The following is a 24,284-nucleotide window of genomic DNA, read 5'->3' as shown; positions in this document are numbered from 1 at the left end:
TTTAGTAAATAAAAATATCCGGTAGTTTTACTAGATACCTTTTTTGTAGTTAAAGCGTTTAGACATTGTTGAATCTTTAAATTTATTGTCGATTATGGTGTACTCAATTGCAGAAAAAGTAGAGATTATTCAGCTTTTTTTTTAAAACAATGAGTGTGGAAATCGGGTCGAGGATTTGTTTAATCAATGGCATCCTGAGAAACATCTCTCTGGGAAAATTGTTCGGGAATTGGTTGCAAAGTTTCGCGAAAAAAAATACTGCAAACCCAATACTGCAATCTCCAAGCTATGGAGATTGCAGTATTGGGGGAAGTTGCAATGGATAGTACGCTAAGTACAAAATATTTGGCCATTGCAACGAGTGTGTCTCAAATAAGTGTCCAAAGGGTATTGAAGAAATACAAGTTCCATCCCTATAAAATTCGCTTAGTACAAGAATTGAGTGAAGATGACTTTTAACGTCGCTTGCAGTTTTGCGGTTATGAGTGAGCGAGCGTTAAACAATGATAATTTTATATTTAATGTGTGTTTTTCAAACGAGTGTTCTTTTTTTCCTAACTGGTTTAGTAAATCGCCACAATTGCTGTTATTGGGCTGACAGCAATCCAAGGATTTGCTACGAAACACACAAATAATACCCCCAGAAGTCAAATGTATGGGCTGGTATTTTTGGAAATTTCATTATGGGCTCTTTTTTCCACCCTGGAAATTTAACAGGAGATATGTAGTGAGATTTGGTACAAAATGCCATCGACCCAGCTCTAACAAATATCATAGAAGAGGACCGCGCATACAATGAACAGAAATTGATTTTCCAACAAGACGGAGCTCCTCCATATTTCTCACTAAATGTACGCAACTATTTAAATGACTATTAAAGTTTAATGAGATTTCCAGGACGCTGGATAGGACGAACGCGCGCAATTGAGTAGCCACCTCAGTCACCCGACTTAAGTCCTTTAAATTTTTACAAGAACACATAAAATCCGTAGTTTACAAAACTCCACCTGCTACATTAGAAGAGTTGCGAAGAAGAATTATTAACGTATGCCGCGAAGTGACAACGAAAATGCTTTAGAAGCACGTTCGGCAACGGTTTGAAGATAATTTGTATCACTATATAAATGTTGGCGGACAGCACTTCGAACATTTACTTGATTAACATGGTAAGCATTAAATCGCTTTTTGCTTTTTATGTCACTCATTATTGTTTAACTTTCAAGTGCCCATTTTTCTTGAACGAGTAACTCGATTTTTAAAAAATAAGCAGCGTTGTATAGGGATTGACAAGGCCCTTTTAAAGAGGTACTACTTTTGAAAAAAATTGAGTTTTTTGAAATGGTTTTTATGTCAAAAGTTGTCCCCCTGACAAACATAGGTACTTGACGTGTTTTTGGCTTTTGCCGAAAAGTTTTTTCCCACTCTGCAATGCCTTGCGGTACGTGGGCCTCCCTGTATATATATATAACTTTTGATATGCTACGAAAAGTGCGACGTCGATTTGAACAAAATCTGAATTATTGCATAGAGGTTAACAGTGGCCATTTTCAGCATTTGTTGAACTAGTGTTTATGTAATATTGTTACAAATTAATATTTTGACAAAGAATTGCGATTTAATATAGTAATTTAAAAATAATTGAAAAGATTTGAACGACATATAATCAATATACTGATGTAAAATTAAAAAAAGAATCTTTTTAGGCAGATGGCTTCTTGTCCTACCTATACCAGTATCCCATGAGTTATCTTACTGATCACGAGTTACGTGTGGTAAGTAAATTATGCACCATACGAATTGTTACTTTTAGATCAATTTCAAAATAAGTTCGAGATATAGAAGTGTCTAATACAAAATTAAATATATGTTGTACAGATTTACCTATATTTATAATCTATTTTAGGTAGAAGAATTGATTCGTACTTTAACAGATTATAAGCCCACTTTACAGCCTGGATATATTTTCCAGCTAAGAAAAAGGATCGTCACGTCGGTAATGTATCATTTAGTTTTCTTTCATAAAATTAAGTTTATCCACTATACAGTTTAATCATGAAATTTCATTGAACCTTGGGTTCCTAGCCCTTTTTAGTTGGTACTAATTTTGGTTGATACTAATAATGCTGGTATCCTTTGGTTATCAGGCTTAAACAAATTCCATAATTAATTACCTCCTTTCCAATTATCACCTTTTTGCAATTATTTTTTTATAATATAATATACAATATGTTTTTCGACGAAAGGCCATGCAGCATGTAAAATCATGTCTCAAATATTTGCTGTAAGGCTTCAAATTTCTTACAAAAGTAATTTGTAAAAAAAATTGTGAATTAGTTTAAAAAACTATTTCTTTTAAACTGTATCTTCTATAGCGTTACAAACTTAAAATAAACTGAAAGCTCCATTTATTTTCGATCTGAAAATTATTATTATTCAGGCTGAAAGCTAAAAATCATGAAATATATGTCAAGCACCTGGAAACGCACAAAAATTATGCAGTATAAAGTACCTACAAAATATGTGTAAATCTGGAAAAATATTTACAATAGCTTAAAATAATAATAATAATAATAATCCAATAGGCGGTTTCAGAACGACGAGAAACAGTTTTATCGGAGGCTTAGAAATGTCACCAATAACGACAGCGGTAAACCACCATCTAAACGACAAGTCAGGGAGTTTTGGGAGTCAATCTGGTCCGTACCTACAACTCATAATGCCGAAGCACCCTGGATACAAAAAGAGATTGACAGAATGGAAGAACTAAGACCAATGGACGAGCCGATAATATCTCCTGAGGTGTTGAGGCAGATAGTGGAGAATTCCTTCAACTGGAAAGCAGCTGGTAACGACCGAATTCATAACTTTTGGTACAAACGGTTTAAATGCACTCATACACATTTAGCTCGTTATTTCAACAGATTTTCGCACGAACCAACCACAATACCAACTTACATTACGCAAGGACTAACATATTTGCTGCCAAAAGATAACGATACCGAAAATCCTGCAAAATATATCACCTGCCTGCCTACAATCTATAAATTGCTTACAGCATGCATTGCAAAAATTATTTATAAGCACTGCAAAGACCACGGAATTATTGCTCTAGAACAAAAGGGCTGCATTAAGAGGTCTCAAGGATGTAAAGAACAGTTACCTATAGACACTCTAATTATGAAACAAGCAAAACAGAAGCAGAGAAACTTACACACCGCCTTTGTAGATCACCGTAAGGCTTTCGATACCATTCCACACACTTGGCTGCTTAAGGTCCTTGAGATTTATAAAGTCGCTCCACCTCTTATCAATTTATTAAAACATATGATGGGTTTCTGGACCACACATTTGAATCTTAACTCCAGAAATGAAACTTTAGCGATTGAGCCTATTAAAATACAACAAGGCCAGGGAGATTCCCTAAGTCCCTTTTGATTTTGTCTGGCTCTGAATCCCCTCTCCCATATGCTTAATCAAAGTCAACATGGATTTACCGTAAAAGATAACAGAGAATTAATGATATTACACATCTAATGTACATGGATGATATCAAAATCTATGCTGGGACATCAACTCATGTCAACTCATTGCTACGAACAATTGAAATATTTTCCCATGACATTAAAATGTGTTTGCCATACAGTGCACAAGAAAATGAAGCAGAACCTCCAAAAGGAATATATCAATCGTCTTAAGCAAATTTTAAAAACTAAACTGAATGGTAAGAACATGATTAAAGCGGTTAATACCGACGCTATCCCTGTCTTGACGTATTCTTTTGGAGTCATAGGTGGACTAAGACTGATATAGAGAAGATTGAGAGGAAGACCAGAACAACTCTCACGGTGTTTCGAGCACACCACCCTCAGTTAGCCATCGAAAGACTTACTCTTCCCAGATCCAAGGGTGGCAGAGGACTAACTGATATTTCTTTTCTCTTCAAAAAACAAGTAGCACATCTTCAGAAATACTTTCTCACTATGAGGAAAACCTCTTCTCTTCATAGAGCAGTGGTGCTAGCGGATAACGGATACACACCCTTGAATCTCCGTGCAGGTATAGCAGAACACATTACTGTAACAAGATCAGAACACATAGCCATTAAAGTAAACATATGGAAGCAGAAGGCAATAAACGGAAAGTATCCTCACAAACTTAATGCCGAACATGTCGATTATGAAACGTCGAACTACTGGTTGACTCGTGGAGATCTATTTCCTAAAACTGAAGGCTTTATGATGGCTATACAAGACCAAGTGATTGCTACAAGAATTACCTTAAGTACATTACTAAAGATGAGAACGTAATCGACGATCGATGTAGAAAATGCCTGCGCGTACCGGAGACAATTCAACATATAGCATCAGGATGCACATCTCTATCAGCTGCCGAATATCTGCACCGACATAACGGTGTGGCAAAAATTATTCATCAAGAACTGGCAAAACTTTATCATCTAATTGGCGAAACTTGCCCCTATTGCCAGTACAAACCAGAAACTGTACTTGAAAACAGACTTCAAAACAGACTTCAAACAGACCAGATATAATCTTAATAAACAAAGCCCAAAAGAAAACCTTTCTAATTGACATAGCAGTGCCAAATACCAATAATATCCTAGAAACGACACACACTAAACTTGCTAAATACTCAGATCTAGCTCACGAGGTAAAACAACAATAGAGGCAAGACAATGTATATATTATTCTCCCTCTAGTTGCATTGGGTTTTTCCTCCTGGACGATTGTCACTATACAGAAATCTGTTATACTGCATACATGCAACATTGTTCGAAAGTTCCTAAATCTACCATAGCAAAATTCATCTTTGCCTTCAGTCTGGTGAAATTGACAACACCGCTATCAGCGAGCTAAAATAGAATAATAATAATAATAATAATAATAATAATAATAATAATAATAATAATAATAATAATAATAATAATAATAATAATAATAATAATAATAATAATAATAATAATAATAATAATAATAATAATAATAATAATAATAATAATAATAATAATAATAATAATAATAATAATAATAATAATAATAATAATAATAATAATAATAATAATAATAATAATAATAATAATAAATAAAGTTATCAAAAAATTAGAACAAATAAATATTAATATAATATAAAAACCAAATTATAAAAGTTAGTTAACACACAACACTAAGTAATGATCCACCAAGATATCGACAATCACATGAACCTGAGAGAAATTTATATCACACATGTGACAATGAACTGATTCAATATCAACATGATTCTAATAGAGCGGATTTCACAAAACCAGTTTTGATCTCACAAAGCAGTCTTGTTCAAATATAGATTCCAAAGTAAAACTCTGTGAACTTCTAATTATGAACCCAAGCCTTCTCAGAGTTGACTTGACCATGTTGTTGAACGAATGTAAAATCAGAATCAAAGGTGAAGATTAGTAATTTGCTCTAATCTACTCAAAGTAGTATCATTAATGAAGTAATTAAAATTTAAGGGTGTTTTTGATCTAAAGTAACAAACCACACTACATTTAACAGCGCACGATATCTCCATTGTATTTAGGCAGTTCTAAAGAAAAACACAATCCGCCAGACCATATACATTTAAATATATCTTCAAATCATTGGCAAAAGCCAGTCTATGACAAGTGAGTAATCCATCAAGTCATTTATAAAAAAAAATGTAAAATATTATAAACGATGATGTCAAATACATTGAAGAAATAAAAAATTATTCCAAAAGGCTTGGGAATCGTGTAAACCTCCGTAAAATACCTGAACAATAAAATATTCGATTCCTGAAACACTCTAACAAAAAATTGAAAATCAGTCTAAGTTTGGACCAATACAAAAATGACACCCATTGAAAAATTTGCCTATCATCCCGTTTTATAAACTAAATTACCCTTACTATAACTTATAGAGGCTTTGCATTATTTGCAACAAGACCAAAAAAAACTTCTCAACTATGTTTTAGAACGAGTACGTTTGCCCACCTAAAAGATAAGACCGAATTGGGAATTTTACAAAAATCACTGAAAATTATATATATTTAATAAAATATAAAATGTTGTATGTAGTATTCAGTAAACCTCATGATGAGGAAAATTATTGACAAAAATTTAAAAGTGACTCCCGCCTTAAAAAGAAATTTTAACCCCTCAATATTTAAAATCAATAAATCAGAGCTACACTACCGCTCAAAAGTATTTGCCCACCATGTATTCTTTTTAATATTTTAAATTAGATACAAAAATCTTATCTTTATACCTATTATTAGATTGTATCTCTTTGTAAATTGCATATAGCTTAAACAGCATAGCTATCAACTATGGTTCGTTGAAAAACACTGAGTATTTAAAAATAGTCTTGCAAATAACAAAAAATGTAGTGAAAATTTGCACTTCTTCTAAAAAACTAATCTGTTTACAGCTCGTTTCCGATGAAATTTGAAACATTTAAAGGTGTTTAAAGAATTGATTTTGTGTAACATTGGTAAATAATTTCGCCTGCTTATTGACGATTGTCACCGTTTCTTTGCTGGTTTTCAACATTTTTTAAAATGGCTAAAACAAAAGAGTTATCGGTAGAAACAAAAGGTATCATTGGACTTCATAAGGCTGGAAAGACTCACCGTCAAATTTCGACGGATTTCGGAATTCCAAGGCGGACTGTCGATTAGAATGTTAGGAAATTCACCAGAGAAGGGACTATTAGCAACAAACCTCGATCAGGAAGGCCAAAGGCAACGAGTTCAAAGCAGGATTTAAATATTATGATTACAAGCAAACGCAATAGATGCCATACCGCCCCTGAAATCACAGCAAAAATCAACCAGAAGCGTAAAAAAGCGGTCAGTGTTCGACAGTAAAACGTCGACTTTATAATGCTGGTCTTAAAGGACGTTTAGCTGTATCAAAACCGCTACTGAAGAATGTTAATAAGAAGAAAAGACTTGAGTGGGCCCAATCACACAAAGAATGGACCATTGATGACTGGAAGAAAGTTCTCTGGAGTGACGAGTCTAAATTCGAGGTTTTTGGAACGAAGAGGCGAATTTTTGTTCGCCGTTATGCCAATGAAAGGGTCCCTGAGAAATGTACGGTTGTACCTCAGTTAAACACGCTGGTGGTTCGGTGATGGTGTGGGGTTGTTTCGGAGGATCTGCAGTGAGCGATCTAATTAGAATAGAGGGAATTCTTCGAAAAGAGAGTTACAAAACAATTTTAAGTAACAATGTACTTCCTTCTGGTACTCGAATAATTGGGGAAAACTTCATCTTTTATCATGACAATTGATTCAATCAATATACGGGAAACCCCATTTTACAAAAGATTTGGTTACAATATTAAATAAAGTAAAAGATGTATAATTAACATAATAAAAGTACTATCACCAACATTATTAGACAGTCTTCAAAACATATACACAAGAAATAAACACAATAAGAAAACAATAAATTAAAATATTTGACCTAGTTGACCAATAAATCCAGAGAGTGAGCTTGCAAATGGATCAAGTTCAGGGTGAGAGTTTAAATAGGCAAGACTACGACAGATTGGAGAATGTAAAGAATAGTTGGAGTGACAGATTGGTAAAGCAAACAGTTCATGTCTACTTAGGGTGCGTGCAGGGACCTTTAAATTAAAGCTGTTGATGAGAGCAGGGCAATCAATAAGCCCATGAATTACCTTATACATAAAGCTGAGGTCACTTTGAATCCTTCTAGATTCCAACGATTGAAGTCCTAATATTGCCTCCATGTCAAGTAGGTTATCCTGCATATTCAACTTGTAGGAACGGTACCGGGTAAACCTCTTTTGGATTCTTTCAAGTTGCACTTTGTGACAATTATAAAAAGGAGACCAAATGATCGAGGCATACTCTAAATGACTTCTAACTAATGAACAATAAAGTATCTTCAAAGTAGATATAAACATGTCACGACAAGTTCGTAAAACAAAACCTAACATCTGAGAGACCTTCCCCTCCACAAGATCACAGTGTTCCCCAAATGTGAGCTGAGTATCAAAGACTACTCCTAAATCCTTTATTGAGTCAACAGAACTAAGTACTATGTCATCAATAGTGTATATATTATTCATTTTATTTTTAAGTCTAGAGAATCCAATTGAGTAGCACTTATTTATATTTAAAGAGAGATCATTCATATTCGCCCACTTTACAAAAGAAGTAAGATTTTGTTGTAAGATATCAGAGTCCCGCTGTGACTTAATAACACGGAAAAGTTTCAAATCATCTGCATAAGCTAAGTAATCACAGTCAGTTTAAAACGTTACAAGGTCAATCAGAAATAAATCAAAAAGCAATGGAGAACAGTGTCCCCCTTGAGGAACTCCAGAAGTCACCAAGATACTTCCAGATTCAGAATCTCCAATCCTAACACGCTGCTCACGACCCAGCAGCATGCTTCTAAACCACCTTAGGGATCTTTCACTAAAGCCAAAGGAACTAAGTTTTGCTAGTAATAACTCATGATTGACCCTGTCGAAGGCCTTCGAGAAGTCAGTATAAATTGAATCCACTTGATAACCATTCTCGAAGGCCTCCAGCAAGGCAACCTCATATAAAATAAGATTAGTAGAGGTAGATCTACCACTAATGAACCCATTCTGCCTCTCATCAAACACCCCCTTGCACGCCCACCTAAGCTGATCACAAATAATATCATCCAAAATCTTGGGAACAGCAGATTGCCTTGAGAAGCTTCTATAGTTCTCAATGCAATCTCTCTCACCAGACTTATACACAGGGGTTATATAGCTTAATTTCCATATATTTGGAAGCTCACCCTCTGATATAGATCTATTAAACAACAAAAACAAAGGAAGTGATATACTATATTTAAGTCTGCTTAACATGTACTCAGGTATCTTATCAGGTCCACAGGAAAGTTTATTAGGTAATTTAGATAGTTTATCAAATACCTCAGACAAGCCAATATCACAAATAGAAAAATCAAGCCTATTATCTAAACTAAAATTGGGAGTTCTTACATTACTGTTGCAATAAACATTAGAAAAAAAATTAGCGAATAAATCAGCTATATCTTTACTATTATCTGCACTTTTGTTATTATAAAACATACAGGTAGGTAGATTGTGAGATTTTCATTGCTGGTTAACAAATGACCAGAACTTTTTAGGGTTATCAGTAATATTGCTTTCAGTGTTGATTAAATAGTTGTTATAATCTCGTCTGGCCAAAATCCCTCCGGTAGCCGCTTATTCTATATTGTTGGTGTGCTTGCTTTTTCAATATTATTTTTGTCCTCAATTCAGAGGTAAAGTAAAAAGGAAAATTGGAGCTTCTGTACACTTTAGTTGGAACAAACATAGATAGACCCAGAATAATAATTTCATAAAAAGTGTCACTACAGAGTTGAATACTTTTATCCTGAAAAAGACTACCCTACTGTATATTGGAAAGAAAGCTGTTAAATCCAATATTATTGGCATTTTTGGAATCAAGGTAAGTATGCTCTACTTTAAATTGAAGGGGATGCATAACAGCTATCTCACCAACACAAGGAATATGGTGCATACTCGCAGGCAACAGATAATCAATAGCTCGCATAAAATTGGTTTATTTAAAATGACTGAAAACTAAATCTAAGTAAACATTACGTCCATTAGGAACAGAAATTAATTGCTTAAGATCTAAAAATGTAAAGGACTCTAGTAAACAGGTTGCATGGCTTACAGGCTGACCAATTGCAGTTTATCGATCTTCATGGCTGCCCCATGTGACATGTGGGTTGTAGTCTCCACACAGAACTAATTTGGATGATGGATTATTGTAACAAATTTGCTCTACAGCGTCACAGTGGTGTTGATAAACATCAAGGCCAGAATTAGGAGGGATATAAACTCCTGCAAAAATAAGTTGGGTACCTCCATAATTGCAACAAACAAACAAATGTTCAACAGATTCAAAATCAGTCCTCACTAGCCTGGGACAAAGTGAGCTCCTCACAAACATCACGACTTCTCCACCATACTGCTTCTCACTTGTCAGCACACACCTATCTTTTTTATACATATGTTGAATAGCCTCTGATGTTGATTTCGGAGTTATTTATATTGCTCGAAAGCCAGATTTCAGTTAAAATAATAACATCATATACAGTCAGGGCCACAGCTTGTTTAAAATCTGAGATCTTCGTTTTCATACCACCAACATTCTGATAATATATTTTCAGGAGGTTTAAACTCCGTTTTTTGACTGACCATCACTTGAAGAGGAGCTAATCTTGGTGATAAACGGATTACCATTTTTATATTTAATGCCGATATTATTCTCACCATTGGCCTTTCTCTCATTTAGTTCTGAGTATAATTGCTTTAAATGGGCTAGTTGAGTTGGGGTCAGATCAGGTTTAATGCGTACAGTTGTTGTATAAAGCCTCAGTTTGCGTTTTAGGCAAGCAAGAGCAGATCCAAGTTCAGCAAATATAACTTTGATTGGCCTAGACCTCTCACTCTTTTTTCCAACTCGAGAGACTTTAAAGTCAGTTATTTTAGGCAAGTTAAGAGTGTTTAGGACCTCAAGTATCTGCGCTCTGTCATAATCTATTCTATCTTTGGTCACCTCAGAACGAATTTCATTAATATTAAATATCATATTTTTTGAACGGGAGGATCTCTCTTGAATTTCAGAGTACATGTCCACTTGCTGTACTGCAGACAAGTGGTTTAGGGGGGCATTTGTTGTTTCTTGTCTATTTCCACCCGCCTTAAGCTGAGAGACTTCTACACTAAGTTCTTCAATCTTCGACTCCAGAGCGTCAATTCGATCATTTTTAAGTCTTACATTCTCATTAATTTCCTTTAAAGAGCCTTCCAAACATTGTTTTTGCTTCAATAAGAGGTCAATAATGCTGGCCATAATTGTAAGAATGTCCTTATTTTTTAGTACTTTTAGTTTAGTTTCAGCCTCACTTTCAGTTTTACCTCACTTTCAAGACTTTCAGTGTCTCCAGAAACACTTACAGAAGTGATATTATGACCGATGTCAGAGCCCGAGCCAGCAGAAAGACGTTTGTTTACATTTGATTTGCATTTTTTGCACTTCCAGTTGTGAGACCCGTTTTTCTTAAATTTCGCAGCCAATAGATTGTATTCCGCATTTGTTAACAAGGAACAGCCTTTATGAACCCACGATAGACAACTAGAACACTCAATAACTGCATGATTACGATTACAATAAGGACAGACAAACACTTCCGTCATCCTTTACTTCCTGGTTACACAAACAATTTGCTATTAAAAAAGAGGCACTAAAATTTAATATTTCAGCTGAAATACGCTGCACTAAAATCAGTTAAAAATTATTAAAATTTGCTACACTAATATTAACGGTAGAAGTCCATTTACTGTAGGAATGTTCCTTCCACAATAGAAATTCCAATGTATTGTTGTTAAAAATCCTGTCTTTGGCATTTTATTGATTCTATGTAATTCTGTTCTAGGGATTAACTTTAGTTATAGCCAGTCAAATTAAGCACTTTAAAACACACATTTAGACATCAAACACAACTTATAACACTTTGATAAACTGTGACAAAAACTGATAATAAGAGAGAAACAATGACCCCAAGCACACGTCGAAATTGTGCAAGCAATATTTAGGTCAATTACAAAGGCAACATCTTTTGAAAGTTATGGTATGGTCCCCACAATCACCGGACCTCAATCCTATCGAATTACTGTGGGATGAACTGGATAGACAAGTGCGAAAATCACGCCCCACATCAAAAGAAGACTTGTGGAGGATCATCCAAGAAGAGTGGCACAAGATACCTCAGGAAACTTTGGACAAATTAATTAGAAGACTACCGAAACTCTGTGAAGCTGTTATTAAAAATCGAGGCGGACATGTAGATGAATCCAAAATTTGATTAATTGAAAAATGTATTGTTTATATGCATTTTGTTATAAATGAACCGTTTCATAAGAATAACTGATCGGTTTACTATTTCTAGTTATAACTTTTAAAACAGTCATATGTGGGCAAACACTTTTGAGCGGTAATGTAGGTATTTATCCAATGAACCCCAATAAACTTCATTAATATTTAAATTTATAAAAATATATAAATACTTTTAAATATAATTAATTTAATCTAAAAATGAAATAAAACAACCATAAGCGTTGTCCCTTTGCTTTTCTCATTATTTCACAATGATTAAAGCAATTACCTAAAACAATTGTACAACAATAGATTTTATCAGTTTGTAGATGACACCTCACTAAATATATTTTCCACTTATCTGAGAATTAACTTACACAGATTGAAAAATATTGAGTCATCCACTATATATATAACTTTATTAAAAATATAAAATCTTCAAAATTTTTAGGTACTGATTCCAAGTGAGCTAATAGCGGTCATATCGTTTATTTGAGCAATAAGTTAGCGTCCTCGTGTTTTAAATGAAAAAGAAATAGGTTAATTTAAACGAAATTCCTATTTATGTGCATGCGATGAGTCGACGCTTTAACGGAATTATAGTGTGGAGATCTTCCTCTGAGATTATTAAATTATTCCTATTGCAAAAACTAATTCCACTTCCGTATTTGTTAAGTTCAATATCATGACAATTTTCATGCTATACTTCTATATAATTAGGGAATTAACATTCGTTTTAAATTAAACCTAAGCATTCCATCACACACCAATACCATGTTTGTGAGTTCACCAATGTTCTGGGTAATTAAAGCATACAAAGCACTTTCCTACAACAATAAAAACATGCAAGCTTTTAAATTATATGAAAGAAGAATTCAAGAGAATTAAACCAATTTCAACCAGAAATTTTATTGATTTTCTTAAATTTGATTAATTGAAAAATGTATGAATAAGAATAACTGATCGGTTTACTATTTCTAGTTATAACTTTTAAAACAGTCATATGTGGGAAAACACTTTTGAGCGGTAATGTAGGTATTTATCCAATGAACCCCAATAAACTTCATTAATATTTAAATTTAGAAAAATATATAAATACTTTTAAATATAATTAATTTAATCTAAAAATGAAATAAAACAACCATAAGCGTTGAAGGTAAAAAAAATTATATTCAGTGAAAAAAAATCATTTAAGAAAAGATCTTGAAGTTTCCTTTTTCAGTCAAAAAAAGCAGATTCTAATGTTCATTTAGAATTCCTCGGCACCTTCTCCTTCACCTTCTCCAGAGTCCATGCCAACCTCTTCATAATCCTTCTCCAGAGCAGCCAGATCTTCACGGGCTTCGGAGAACTCTCCTTCCTCCATACCCTCACCTACGTACCAGTGGACGAAAGCGCGCTTGGCGTACATCAGATCGAACTTGTGGTCCAACCTGGCCCAAGCTTCCGCAATGGCGGTGGTGTTGGACAACATGCATACGGCACGTTGCACTTTCGCCAAATCACCTCCGGGTACAACGGTCGGTGGTTGGTAGTTGATACCAACCTTGAAACCAGTTGGACACCAGTCAACGAATTGGATGGTACGCTTAGTCTTAATCGTAGCGATGGCAGCATTGACATCCTTGGGTACAACATCACCTGGAAAAAAAATACAGGATATTATTAATTTTTTTTGCATTTGAAACAGATTTAATATTTGGATTGTTCAAAAACTTCTAATACCGATAAAAGAATTATTTTTGCTATTAAACAGAAAAAAATCAAATTATTTCACTTCTTTAGTCAAGACACAATATTTTAAAAAGATGAGATGAACCTTACCTCTGTACAACATACAGCAAGCCATGTACTTTCCATGTCTTGGGTCACATTTCACCATCTGGTTGGCTGGTTCAAAGCAAGCATTGGTAATTTCAGCAACAGATAGTTGTTCATGGTAAGCCTTCTCAGCAGAGATTACTGGGGCATAAGTTACCAGAGGGAAATGGATACGGGGGTATGGTACCAAGTTAGTTTGGAATTCTGTCAGGTCAACATTGAGGGCACCATCGAACCTCAAAGAGGCAGTAATAGAAGATACAATTTGGCCAATAAGCCTGTTCAAGTTAGTGTAAGTGGGCCTCTCGATGTCCAAGTTACGTCTGCAGATATCATAGATAGCCTCATTGTCTACCATGAAGGCACAGTCAGAGTGTTCCAAGGTGGTGTGGGTGGTCAAAATGGAGTTGTAGGGTTCAACTACTGCAGTGGATACTTGTGGGGCTGGGTAAATAGCAAATTCAAGTTTGGATTTTTTGCCATAGTCAACTGATAGACGCTCCATCAACAATGAAGTGAAACCAGATCCAGTGCCACCACCGAAAGAGTGGAAGATCAAGAATCCTTGCAGTCCAGTACATTGATCGGCCAGTTTCCTGACCCTGTCCAAAACCAAGTCAACAATTTCCTTTCCAATAGTGTAATGACCACGCGCGTAGTTGTTGGCGGCGTCTTCCTTTCCTGTGATTAGTTGTTCAGGGTGGAACAACTGTCTGTAAGTTCCGGTCCTGACCTCATCAACCACAGTGGGCTCTAAGTCAACAAACACTGCCCTGGGCACATGTTTGCCAGCACCAGTCTCACTAAAGAAGGTGTTGAAAGAGTCATCTCCACCTCCAACAGTTTTGTCAGATGGCATTTGTCCATCAGGTTGGATTCCATGCTCAAGGCAGTAGAGTTCCCAACAGGCGTTACCAATTTGGACTCCGGCTTGGCCAACATGGACTGAGATACATTCACGCTGTAAGAGAAAAACAGATCTGTTAGTACAGATATGCACAAATTATATAAAAATTGTGTTTTCAATACAGTAACCAATTCACACTAAAATAATTTTTAGCTTACTTCAATCTTTTTATAAGTTTTGTGAAAAGATTTCCACTAATGGTCTTTCAATTAACAAACTTGTCAACATACAAAACCCAGAACCTTTCCTAAAGTATTAATGTTCATGTAAAAAATCCAAATTTAATATGCTTCCTATTTTGAGTAATGATAAGATTTTAAGATTGTTAATTAATAACTGCATTCTAAAAACATTTAATTTTCTTTAAAAATTTAATCATTATAATTATCTGTTTGTTATTTATAGTTAAGAAATAAGTGGTTTCTTTACTTTGAACTGGTTAAGTTTTTTTTTATTTACCGGAACAATTTTAGGTTGTTGCCTTTTTTTCATATATTTTTAATTTTATCTTGAATTTAAGAGATTAATGAGTCAAATAAAACAAGTCTGGTATGTAGAATTTAAAGAAACTGGGACTATCAGGATATACAACATTTATTGTTTTATTTATTTATCAAACAAATAAATATTAACAGGATGAAATCCAAAGGAACATCCACAAATTACAAAATTTTTAAGGTGTACTTGAGAAAAAATATTATAAAGCCCTAAATTTCTAATTTAGTGTCCTTGTTAATTAAATTTATACTAAAAAAATGCCAAATTATATATAGAAAGCATATGACTTAATGGCAGATTACTTGATACATTGATTCTATACAAATAGATCAGAAGCAAATTTAAAAAAAATTCTCCAAGGAATATGGAAAGGTATTTCAGGTACTAGATAATCAATTCAATATGATAGTTTTATAGGATATAATTGATATTCAACTCTAAGTTCTATTAAATTAGCATGTAAGTTAAATGTACCAATATTTTTATAATCTAACAATCTTTAAAATTTGTTTCCAATATGCACTGCATATTGTGGAGCCAACAAAGGAGGTGTTTTTAGAGAGTTTCTAGAGGTTACTATTGCCTACTATTTTGTACAATTAAGCCCATTGGGTTATAATTGATGCTTAAGTAATTAATATGTTTTACAAAAGTTAGCTTTTGATCATAGGTCAGTCATTAAGTGCTTTATTAAAAGTGCATAAAAATATACAGAGATGACACCCAGATCCTTCACTTTATCAGTCCTCTAAGAATTCTATTAAAATTGTAGTTAAATTAAAATAAATTAGTACTAATTATGAAACCAATAAATGCACATTTATCATAATTAAGATAAAGTTTACTTCTCTGACAATATTAAAAAAAAAATCTGTTGAAATCACTTTGTAACAGAAAGCAATCACAAACATTCTTGATGCAAAAATCTTAATATTGTCTGCATAAAATAAAACATATAATAACATCACTTAAATAGACTTCAATGAAAAGTAAAGGCCCCCAAGTGGAAACCTTGAGGTACACCTGAGGTAACAGGATACATGGAGGCCTGGTGGCTATATATTGACATACTGGGATCAATTAAAATATATACAACCACCCACCCAAGGAGATCTCAATGAACTCCCACTCTGGCAACTTCTTGTAATACAGTATTATGATCAATTTTGTCTAATGCCTTGCTGAGTCAATGTACACACTTGCCTCTGACAATTAATTGGACTGTTGATTAAGTTGGAATCAGTTTATCATTTGAGAGAAAAGCTGTGCTGCTCATCAATAATTATAGGGTTTAGAAAATTTATCAAATGATCATGAATTAATCATTCAAAAAATTACCAAAAATATGTTCAAACATCAATGGACCAAAAAGAAAAATTTAGGAAAAGATTCCACTGTACAATATCCAAGAAATAAAAATAATAGATTTATTTTCAGTCATGCAATAAAGAAAAACCTTGAGTCAACTTTGAGACAAACTTGTCTTAATAAATTTAATCCCTATCTAGAATCATGAAAGCTCTGAAGCAAACAAGGAAATGATTTTTTTTATTAAAAATTACCATGTCGAGAGTGTTAAGACATCTCCACAGAGCCATTATGTGCTATTGCATAAAGCTGATGAATGCCTCAAATACAAATGCAGGATAAAAAAGTCTATACACATACATATAACCAGAAATTTATTAAGATCTCAAACCAAAACATGCTTTTCCAAAACAGAATAACAAGTCGAATACATGAGTTGGAATGGTGCAAACCTGTTAAGAACTCTGCAGCTTTAGCTTGGAGATGGTTAGGTAAAGTTAAGCCAGAAGCAAGTAAATATTTTCTGGAAGCAGGGTCTTTGTATTCAACTCACCAATCAGTAGTCACCAAAATGATACAATGATCTTTGAAACAATATAATGCCTATTTAATATGAGTTCAATTTACTATGCGGCCATTGAGTTCATTACCAGGGCCATCTATTTAGCAATTAAACAATTTTGAAAAACTAAGCTAATTGAACCATCCCCTGTAGAGGATAAGGAGTATAGTGATTAATAACAAAAAATATTTCCAAAAATATCAAATAAATTTATGAATATGAAACTAAATGCAATAATAAAAAATAATTCTTTTTGTGACCAGATATTTTCTTTTGAAGTGGTACTTTGTGACTGTATTAGCTCAATTGTTAGAGGAAAACTATTCTTTCCTAGCCAATGTGATTTATCTTTAGGGCTTGAAGTTATAGTTCTCTTTCATCAAATTAAAAAAATATACAGGGTGTCCCAAAATTACATTGCAATATTTTACCAGCCACATCTTTGTCTAAAAATAAGACAAAAACTTCATATACAGAAATCCTGAAAAGTGAATCATTTTCATGTTACAGGGTGTTTTATAATTTCTAGAAGAAGATGGTTTTTTGTTAATATTTTTGAAATCCCTGATCATTATTTTTATCGCATACTACTCTTATTGTTACTACCTGATTTTATAATGAAATGTATACAGGATCATTTAAAATTAGTGGTCAGCAAGGATAAAAGTGTAAAACTTTTTTTTCTTGTTACTTTTTAATTATTTGGATAGTAAAATTAAAAAGAAACAACATTTTTACATAAAAAAGGTACTCTTGTCTTCTTATTATTAGCATAGATAATATTAAAAAGTGGTTACATAGAGGCGGGATTACAATTAAAATATCATAAAAATATAAAATGGAAACAAGATGGTAGACTTGTATTTTACTACTACATATTGTATAAAACACATGTGAAATGCGTAACACATTTCTCTTCTGTAGTTTTTACACCTAGTAGTAAATTTCTCTAGTTTTCTATTTTATATTTTATGAGATTTTAATTGTAATCCCTCCTCTATGTAACTGCCTTTTAGGTTGCCTACATTTTTATCCCTGTGATATGTATTTTTTTAATTCGATGCGAGAGAACTAAGAATGAGCCCTGAAGATGAATTACTATAAATACTTTGAAACATTGGCTAGAATCAAATAGTTTTCTTTAACAATTAATTAATACACCCGCAAAATACCACTTTGTTAATCAGTTTGGACAAAGAATTGAGGCATTCAGAGCTAAAGTGGATCAAGTCCAAAATTTCAAAAAATGTGTTTAGTATACAATAATACCCAATAAAAGTGTATCTTTTCAGTGCCACAGTGAATCAAGTCCCTACTGCCGTAGTTTGCCAACAGAAGCCAGTAGTTTTCTTTGGTTCTGAAAAAAATTAATAAAATTTCAGAGCCAAAGTGGACCAAGTCCAAACTCATTAGAATTGTAGCATGTGGTGTTTGTTTGTGTACTTGTTTATGTGTTCCTGTGTAAAAAGTGAGTATAATGGATTCAGATACATCATTTATGGACTTTTCTGATTCATCCTCTGATTATGAGCCCCCAGAAAACGAATATTCGACGTCAGAATCTGAAGGTATAGTAAAATAATGTAGTTTATTTAGTATAATTACAAATTCTAACCTAACCTTACTTGAATGTATACATTATATAGGCCTGTAGTAGTATTAGTAATAATTGGAAAATTCTTCTTTAAAATATACCGTGCGTTAAATATTTGTTGGTAACATTTTCATTCACGGTATTTTTAAAATTTTTAAGTTTCCAAGTTTTAAATTATTCCGAAATAAGATTAAAATTATTATTCTTTATTTCTGTTAGAAATAAATGGCAAAAGTGTTTTTTGTTTTATTTTATTTCATTTGTAACATATAAATAAAACCTGTTGACCAACTGTTTTATTTAAAATTTTTTTTTTTTAAGTTAAAGTAGAGTGAACCAAAAGTTTATTAAGATAAATTGAACACAGTATATAATGCTTTTCTTTTCTTTCTAGATAACTCTCACTCAAACCAGGGACAGCTTCTGAACCTCTTTCTGGACCAAGTAGACAAAATCATGAAGGCGACCCTGCAAAGAAGGAGAGAGGTAGAAAGCAAATCCTCACCCTGCCATTGCAAAAAAAGATGTAATGAGAAATTCACAGAGGAACAGAGGAAGTGCATATTCAAATCATTTTGGAAGTTAGGGGACTTTAGCAAATAAAATGTATATATCAGGAGTTCTGTTTTGAGTCAAAGAGTGAAGTGTAAGCAAATATGAGATGGAAGCGCTAGTGAAAAAGGTGTCTGCTACAGTTGTGTTTTAAGAGACGGTGCAAATTCTCAAACAGTGTGCAAGAAATATTTTTTGGAAACTCTTCAGCTTAGTCATGGAAGAGTTTACATGGGCATTTCAAAGCCTGAAGTTCACGCAGGCAAGGAGTTCCAAAGAATAAACTTGATGATACTGATATAGTAGCACATATCAACTCTTTTCCTTGCCTATCAGAGCCATTACAGCAGGAAAAAAAAATCCGGAAAGGAAATATCTTCATCCTGATTTAAATATAAGAAAATTATATGACTTGGTATGTTGAGAAATGCAATAGCAAAGGGAAGCAAGCTTTGAAACAAAAGTTTTACTATCACGTTTTTTCTACTAAATTTAACTTACATTTTAAAGTTCCTGAAAAAGATACGGGCAGTAGATGTGATGAATTTCAATTGAAGATAGAAGCTTCTACTGATGATCCGGAACGGCATAGTCAATTTGAACTTGAAAAGAAATTGCACTTGGCTAAAGCCCTACAAGCCAGAGTCTCTTAAAACTGATAAAGCCTTCGCATCAAATACCTGTTATGTTGCAACATTCAATCTTCAAAAGGCTCTCCCATATCCAAAATTAACTACATCAATAGCATACTATAAGCGGAATATGTATGTATACAATTTTGGAATCCATGAGACAGAAGGAGGGAGAGGATCACAAGAGGTAGCGTCTATGCTACTCACATATTAGGAAGGAGGCCAAACATCATTCCCATGTAATTCTTTACTCGGATTCATGTACTGACCAAAATCGAAATATTAAAGTGGCCTCTACATTGTTGAACTCGGTCCTAGATCCCCAGTTAAGCATTAAAACAATTGATCATAAATTTGTGGTTTCTGGTCACTCATTTTTTCCTAATGATCAAGATTTTGGAGTAATTGAATCAGCGTCACAAAAGTGTATCCAAATGTTTACACCTGAGGACTGGCTACAAGTTGTCAAGAAAGCAAAGTCGAAGAAGCCTTTTGTGGTTATCAAAGTAAATACATCCAATATTTTAATGACTAAAAACCTTGAACAAATGTTAGTTAATAAGAAGAAAACTGACTCAGGTGGTCCCTGAGTGAGACCCAAGATCCATTATACAAAACTGCCAGAGTGGTCACCGAGGCAAAGAAAAAAGATATGTTGTCCCTTTTACCATTTCTTCCACCCAATACCCAGGCACATTTTAAAAACCTACGAACAGAAAAACAAACTAGATCACAAACTGGTTTGAATGAGGAAAATATTGCAGAATCAGATGATGATGAACCTATATATTATCTTCAAGGAAAGTGATTAAACTTTGAGTGATATTTTTATATGCTGGCTAAAAAGTAATAAATAATACATTTGATTTTACATTGTGTTTTTTATTTCATTTATCTTTTGTCAGAAACATTTCAGAGTCAAAGTGGATCAAGTCCAATAATTTCTAATTAAAAGTGTATTATCACCTTTCATTCCTAATTTTGAATTTTCAAACCATGATGAATATTTAAGTTAGTCTTCGTAACACAATTCTAAAAAGTAAAATCTCATTTAACTCTCTCTGAGGGGTCACTTGTGTAATATAACTCAATTTATCTCAAAACTATGAATTCAAATTCAAATTTATTAATCATTTTGGTTATATTATAACAATTTTTTTATTTTTTTTTTTAACTTAATTACATTCAATAATAATAGTTAACAGTCATTGTTTTTAACATACACCTAGATGTTGTAACATCTGTTTGTGTATGCTGAGAAATCACAAAATTTTAGTAATAATATAAAATATAACTAACCATAATCTACAACTAAACAAAAATTCTCCAATAAAATTTCCCTTCCCAAAACTATTTAAAAAAATTAAATTTATCTATATTTGAATAAATAAATTTTCTACAGACCTTACTAAAGTTTTTAATATTATTTATATTTTTTAAGCTGTTTGGTAAGATGTTATAAAATTTCGGGGACAAGTATCCTAAAAATCGTTGCCCTATAGTTTTTTTTATGTTTGGTATTTTTAGGTGTCTGTTTATATTATTTCGGGTTGTGTAGGAATGACTAACATAATTCTTGATTTTTTCTGATTTATGTGTATAAATGCATGTTGACAATATGTAAATTGAGCGTATATTAAAAATTTCTTCAGAATATAATTGTTGTGTAGGAAATCTTTTTTGTTTTTTGTATATAACTTTTAAAATAAAGTTTTAATAATAATAATAAGCCTCCATTTCCAACAGGCAACCTGCCCAATAACAGGAAACAGTTGCAAAACAATGAAAAATATAGTTAAAAAAAAAAACACACACAAACAAACCTAAAAGAATGAAAAGAAAAGAAAAAGAGTAAAGTCACATTCTCAAAAGTTATCCAAAGAATTAGAACAAATAACTATTAATATGATATAAAAACCCAATTATAAGTTTAACAAGATAATCACATATTCAACAAAATTAAATTAAATTAAATTAACTGCAATATACCTACTACATTAAGTTGTTTTAAACAATTCTTGTATAGACCTCCCCAGACAATCACCCCATACCTTAACAAGGACTCAACCAAGGATTTATAAATTAAAATTAGTAGTTTTTCATTTAAGATATTTCTCAAAATATGAAATCGATAAATAAGTTTACGGATGTTTTGTGTTAATTTTAGAATGTGTTGGTCCCATTTTAAATGTTTATCCACAATGATACCCAGATATTTAGTAAATGAAACTTCCTTGATATCAATTAATTCAAGTTTAATTTGTTGAAATCTGGGGCGATTAGCAGCTGTTATAGAAAATGCAATTTAGTTTGTTTTTTGACTATTGAGACTTAATTTAAAAGAATCCAGCCAGTTCTTGACTGTTGCTAGACCAAGTTCTGCAGTTTTTTTTGTGTCTCCCCAAGAAATTCCGTGAAACACCGCAACCGTGTCATCTGCATATGATATCAGTGACCCGTCATGAATTTTAAGATTGGTAAGAGCGTTAATATAAGTTATAAAGAGTATAGGTCCAATAACTGTTCCTTGTGGAATTCCAATTTTTATATAAGATGGTTCACTAATCTCATTATTTATTTTTAAAGACTGTTTTCTGTCCCCCAAGTAACTTTCATAGACCCTTGACACTGGACCTCTAATACCATAAGATCTTAAAGTATCTAGCAAAAGCTCATGCGGTACAGTGTCAAAGGCCCTTGCTAGGTCCAGAAACACTGCCAAACACTTTCTATCACCATCAAAAGCCTGATTCACTCGCTTTGTTAATTCGCAGACAGCATCGGATGCGCTGAGCCCCCCAATGAAACCAAACTGATTTTGTGTTAATATGTTATTTTTTTGTAAATAGTCAATAAGTCTATCTTTCAAATATTTCTCGAAGAGCTTGGAAAAATTATTGATCACACTTATAGGACGATAGTTACCTATTTCACATTTATCACCTGATTTATATATTGGAGTGATTATTGATACTTTAAATTGAGTAGGTACTGTTCCTGTTTTAAATATTAGGTTGATAATGTGAACCAATGGTTCAATAAGGTAAATACGAATACGAATTATGGGCTTGATCCACTTTAGCTCTGAACGCCTCAATTATAGAATTATATTCTAAATCTTTAAAAGTGTTATTGTTGTAAAAATAACAAAAATTGTATATTTTTATTATTTTTAAACAAATTAATTTTTTTTTTTTTTCAAAACCTAAACTTGTTCTCTTTCTCTTTGTTATTTTTGTCTAGTAAGCTAACATACAATAAAACGTCAAACTTGTCATTTTGGTACTTCAAATTAGGTCCTAGGTGTTTACACAAAAAAAAAAAACTAGCCCTCATGACGTCACTTGATCCAAGTATTAAATATTTGATACACGCGTTGTAAACGTAGCCTAATGATTCATAAAACAATAAACGGCTTGTGCCCACCCCTATAATATCGATATACGCGATGATTCATACCGGAAACTGGGAGATGCATATTATGTATAAAGTTAGTTTCACAAAATTGATATAGGTTTAACATTAAATTTAATCTGACAAATCCATAGGGACACCTGAACGTAAGAAAAGAAAATGCACATGTAATTTCGCTTGGGTGCGGCATGCACCCAGAATATCGATCGATGCAGAACTTTACGCATACAGAAATAAAACTTGAAATGGTGGTTAATCTTTGGTTAAAGAGTTTAAAACAAAAAAGAAATATAAATATTTACGTAAAAATAAAATATTATAGAGGTACACCCTTATTAGATACCCAGCCCTAATTATATCGATTCGCCATGATTCAGTCAGAAAATTAGCCAATATATGCGTAAAATGTTTTAAAAAAATGCATACTAGGACAATAAATTTAACGAATATAAAACGAATAAACATAAATAGCTTTACGGGATTAACGAAGTATGCCGGTTAAACAAAATGTCGGCCGGCAAGCCACGTTGGTTCCTAACGGTTTTCCACGTTTTTCACCATTTTAAGAACGTTTAAGAAAAAAAGTAACAAACCAAAACGCTTCCCTAACTAAAAGAACGGAGATTCTTACCATTTTGCTTGATTTGTTCGGAAAAACACCACAAAAAATGTAAAAAAGTTGGGGACAAGAGGTTCAGACAAGCTTGTTATGCAGCTTTCTAAACTAACTTCGTCTTTGCGGCTAAAAATTTCATGTCGGGATATTTATACTTTCGCTGACGTCATGCGGCCGACGCCTCGTTTCTCTACTCTGATTGGTCGAGCGTCATCATGTGGGTTAACGGTCGCGTCACTCCCGTCTCGCATCGATCACTTGGGTAATTCTCTGAACAGAGATTTATTCATTTCAGTTAATAAATTTTTTTTATTATATTATGTTTTCCAAGGAAAATTTAAAAAAAAAATAATTTTTTTAAATAAAATAAATTATTCGTGGGTGCTTTCGACAGAAGAAGCTAAATTGATAAATAATACTGGCTATACATTCTTGAAT

General features: G+C 33.0%; 1 protein-coding gene across 1 annotated transcript; it reads right to left on the bottom strand.

Moving 5' to 3' along the window:
- Positions 1–13,092: 13,092 nt before the first annotated feature.
- LOC126734487 (tubulin alpha-1 chain) lies at positions 13,093–24,027 on the bottom strand. The gene is made up of 3 exons (XM_050438137.1): positions 23,862–24,027; positions 13,767–14,724; positions 13,093–13,583 (listed from the first exon to the last, which is right to left on the bottom strand). Exons 1-3 carry the CDS (start codon positions 23,862–23,864, stop codon positions 13,192–13,194), a joined length of 1,353 nt encoding a protein of 450 aa, XP_050294094.1. The 5' UTR covers positions 23,865–24,027; the 3' UTR covers positions 13,093–13,191.
- Between the last annotated feature and the right edge of the window lie 257 nt (positions 24,028–24,284).

This window comes from Anthonomus grandis, chromosome 1 (assembly GCF_022605725.1).
Source record: "Anthonomus grandis grandis chromosome 1, icAntGran1.3, whole genome shotgun sequence".
Classification (NCBI taxonomy): Eukaryota; Metazoa; Arthropoda; class Insecta; order Coleoptera; family Curculionidae; genus Anthonomus; species Anthonomus grandis.
This window is presented reverse-complemented; position numbering and strand designations above follow the sequence as displayed.